Below are 4,803 nucleotides of genomic sequence, written 5' to 3' on the forward strand. Positions count from 1 at the left end.
TTTATGTGTCAGAACAGGTTTGATTCTGAACTGATTATTTGAAAAGTATGTTGTTTGGGATTTATACACTCACTAGACCTTTTTGGTCTAACGTTCAGTTGTTGGACTAATATGTTTTGCAGGTCATCATACCTCGCAAGATAAAGGCAAGGGAAAAGTTTAGAATGAATGACGTTTAGTTATTCAAAATGTATTTTAAGAAAGTTTTTGTTAATCTGTATTTTGTAAACGATGTTACATTTTGTGTTATGAATATGATGATGTGGATTATCTGTACATAGAATATGTGGGTTGTTACAGTAAATTAAATAATTAATTATAAAAGTATAAAATATAACATAAAAATTAAAAATAATTTAATTTTACATGCTTATATATATAGTATAGATAACTTCATGAGTTTGCACTTTTTCTGTTTATTTCTTAATGTTCTTTCAACTTGAGATCCGGGATCGTTCTTGGAGGAGGGAAGGACGGACGTATGTCTAGGACCCACACAAATTAGAGTTCCAATTTTTTTTGTATATATAATAGTAGTTCAAAAACATTAGTAAATAGAAGAGACATAAAAAAATTAGTATCTAATAGGATTAGAAAAGATTGTGGTACTAAATTAACTATTAAAAACCCAAAACATATATTAATTAAATATATTGGAAAAATTATATATAAAAAGGTTAATTTGTTGTTCATTATATAATATTATTTAATGTTTTTCTAAATTTTTAAATCTAAAACCGACGTCTAAAACTACTTGCCTCAAAAACTTTATATATTCTTCATAATTTATCTCCGATCGACTCTTTTGATCAATCCATTCTCGCGTGAATTCTATTTTTATGTTAGAATATAGTAGATTTTCTTGTTATTAGCCAACAAAACCTCCATCTTTTGAAAAATTACGAACCATATGAGACGGTGCAACTTATATCGATATTTAGAATAATAAAACTATAACTATTTTTTTTTCATAGTTATTTTTTATTATCTAATATTGAGTGCATAAATCTTATGTACTCTTCCATCTCTAAAAGAAAAATAAGATCCCAAACTATCACCAACATGAGATTTTTTATTTATAAGATTGATGATTTCATAAAAGTGTGTTTTAACCCTAACGCTATGTTCTTGAGTCTTTTTTTGACATAGGAAAGAAAAATATTTTGTTCTCGAGATTTTTTTGGGTAAAGGAAAGGAAAAACGAAATTATATCAAAATTTATTTTTATTTCACTATTTTTCCTTCCTATCTCTTCTCTATAAAACACACAAATAAAAAAACTTTATTTTTCTTCCTTTCTTTTCCTTTCACTTTCTTTTCTTTCCCTCCTAAATTCGAAAACATAATATAAAAGTTTAAAATAATGTTAAAAAACATTAACATAAGGTGACATGGAAAACTAACTTATTTACATTGATTTACATAGTTTTAGTCGAAAATCAGAAAAATTAATTTTGTGGCCTCCAATGATAGCATTCTATATATCAAAAATATATCATAGGATGTTTTTGATGATGGAACAAGTTAACAATGCTACATAAAAATGTTCTAATAGTTAATAATGATTTAGAAATGGTTATCGGTTGATTTTGCGTCTAGGAATACTCGAAAAAATGGTTTTATATGAATTCAAGATTATTTTTGATGATAAAAACAATATATTGAAAAAATATCGTTCATCGAGGGTCCCTTTTCACATCTTGTCCAATGTCGGGAACATGTCTGTTGAGATCCCTCCCCCCATGAGTTCGATATGCTTTTTGATTTTGTATACAGCCTTCTCATAAACAATATCGTTTTACTCTTATTCTGCTTTATGAATCTAAGTTTTGATTTGTTCATGTGTTTGGATAAGCAGGATATGTGTTGGAATATGATAAGCCATAAAAATCACAGGATAAAGAAAAACGACAATTCCATTTCAAGACAAATTGCATATAGAGATTTAACATATGATAAATAAAAAAAGAGGACCGAAATCTATAACAATTTACACAGGGATCAAATCCACAATTGAGTGATCATCACTCACTTGTCAACTTCCGGTTTCATTCCTAAGGTTGTCATTTTCATTTCAGATTTGGTCAATTTGATTAAAAGAAACTATGCTACGTTGGTCTTTTTGACTTTTTGTGTTTTGTTTCATTAGATTTAATGTCTTTTCAAAGGGTTTTTTAAAAATAAATTTCAATTTACATATACTTGCAACATCTATACAACCTATTGATGCACCCCCACCTCCACCATCCCTCTTCTTCCACTCATGGTCACATAGTCTAGCAAACCCTCCGCCTCCTCGATGAACCCAAATCTAAACTAAAATTCTGAAGCAAACCCATATCCAACATAAGGAACAAACTCATATTCCAAAATTAAAAAGCACATCAAACCCTAAATGGAAGTGAAAGCAAACCGTTCTAAGTTTAGACAGTACGAGCTATTGACCTCTAGAAAGGTTGGATTACCGAATACCATTAGGCCAAATGCCCTTTGGTAATATGGAAAATACAAATACGCACAACAAAACATCAGGCAGTCCTCGCCCCTCGGATATTTATCGAGTCTCTATGGTAGTGAACTCAAGACATGCTGACACATTGAAATCAAACAAGTTGCATGAACATCCGAAACAAGATGTTCCGTCATTACTCATTTATAACAATCAAAACATCAAATCATAGGACACGGAAAAGAATGCTACGTACCGTACATGACTTTAGAGTTCCACAACAAACAAAAAAAATACAACGTTTTTAATTTGTCAACGGTAGAAGAGAACTACTATAGAAGAATTTAAGCTATATTTCTTACCGCCAGTTGCCGACCATTCAAACAACCATCTAATCCTCTTCTTCCATGAGTGACTGAAGCAGCATGGTGCAACCAGACATGACCTCATCCTTCATGAATCCCATGGCGTTGGCAAAACGTGTGTCAGAGACAATTCCATTGTACCTGGTTAGAACCACACGGGCACGGTCGCGGCCTGGGTCAGCGGTCTTGCAGTTGCCGAGTGGGCTGCTGACAAGAACCACATCACAGGTCTCATCTCCGTGATCTTCGTTTACACGAATGCTGTATGTTCCTGTGGAATCGGTTGTTCCTTCCATGCTATACAGGAGTTTCTGTTCCCTATCCTTGCATTCCACCCTAACCTTGGCACCTATAAAGCAAGAACCAACGGCTGAGTTGATAAAGGGTGCTGCTGTTTAAACCACTTTGGTTCAAATCAAAACATTACAAATGTAATATGAAAAAAAACGAAAAATTTGATGTTGATGTGTGTGGGAGGAAATTTGTAAGGAAAAGGGTTAAAATAGCATGGACAGTTATCATGTCATACAGTCTTATGAACCATATGATAGAAATCCAGTGGCCACAAGAAGAATCAGATATGGAGAACCATAAAAGTAACAAATGATCCTATATTAATATGCCTAATAAGAAGGTTATACACCAGTAAGAAACATAAAATATTTGTTAAACATACTTCAAACGATAGCAATGAATGACCTGTAGAACGGAACATCGTCATTCAGTTCAGGAAGACTAGGGTTTGCCAGATAGAAGAAAAAAACATTATGATCTAGAGAATGTTTTGGATAGATTACATATTCTTGCCCTTCGACGTGAACCCACTAAAGGGGAGACACAAGTAGATCAGAAGCCAAGACTCCATGCATCCCTAACAGTATTGCATAAGCCACAAATCTCATCAAAAACTAGAGATCCTGTATAATCCATCTGTAACAGAATCTCTTGTACACTGATTTGCTGTTTGTTAAAACTCGCTAATGTGTTCGCAATGCATTTCACACACCCGATACAGGATCCACATAAATGCTCTCACTTATTTTATTATCGATATAACTTAGTTTGCACATCATATAATATTACCACTCTATTAGATCTACAAAGCAACAAGAACAACACACATTATGCTAATAGATCCTCCAACACACCACTCTTTGGATCATATTAGAATGCATATCACAAAAGCTTATGCTTACCAATCCAATCCAAAAATGATTCTGAATCTCCACAGAGCACAGTCAGCATCATACAATACTTAAACATGATTACCAACCTAATTTCCCAATGATGATGAGATTATATGACAATGCTTGAATAATACAAGAAATCCATGCATTGAAAATAAGAAAAAATAATTTATAATATCCCAGTTGAAAATTTATACCTTAATTATTTATTAAACATTAAATATATCAACAACCGACATTCTTCAACGCTAATTTCTTGATAGAATAAGCAATACACCGGATATAGATCTTAGAAAAACCACAAGTTACAGATCTACTAAGTACTACACAAATTCGACCGTCATTTATCTAGATCTACAAACTAAAACCGCATACCGGTAACCAAGTCAAACGAAACCACTCAAACCAGTATACCCGACACTGAGTTTAGGGGTTTAGGATGCTTGAATAATACGCGAAAATGTAAGTGCGAAATCAAAAGCGACAGATAGAGATCCATGGATGAGTAAACTTACTAGCAATGTAAGTGGTGGCGGAGGTTTCGAAACCGGCACGGCAAGTATCGCAATAAACTCTCCCCTGCAAGAGGAAGGGCTGCGACATCGGACGGGAAGCGCTGATGAGCGCCGGCAATAGCACGCATAGTGCTAAGATCAACCCCAATTTGGCCATTTCTGCGCAAATCTATGTTTGTGTGTGTGAAGAGGAGTGATTATAGTTAATAAGGGAGGATCGCGTATGAAGGTGTAGAAAAGGGTGTAGTGATAGTACGCGTTGAGGCTAACGTGAGCTGGAAGCACAT

General features: G+C 33.7%; 1 protein-coding gene across 1 annotated transcript; it reads right to left on the reverse strand.

Annotated features, from left to right (window-relative positions):
- Window positions 1-2,603: 2,603 nt before the first annotated feature.
- Window positions 2,604-4,803, reverse strand: LOC112511079 (pollen-specific protein C13-like). Its single transcript, XM_025116484.1, has 2 exons — window positions 4,517-4,803; window positions 2,604-3,163 (listed from the first exon to the last, which is right to left on the reverse strand). The coding sequence occupies exons 1-2, from the start codon at window positions 4,671-4,673 to the stop codon at window positions 2,841-2,843; spliced, it is 480 nt and encodes a 159-aa protein (XP_024972252.1). The 5' UTR covers window positions 4,674-4,803; the 3' UTR covers window positions 2,604-2,840.

The sequence above is a fragment of the Cynara cardunculus genome (assembly GCF_001531365.2).
Source record: "Cynara cardunculus var. scolymus isolate 2C chromosome LG 4, CcrdV1, whole genome shotgun sequence".
NCBI lineage: Eukaryota > Viridiplantae > Streptophyta > Magnoliopsida > Asterales > Asteraceae > Cynara > Cynara cardunculus.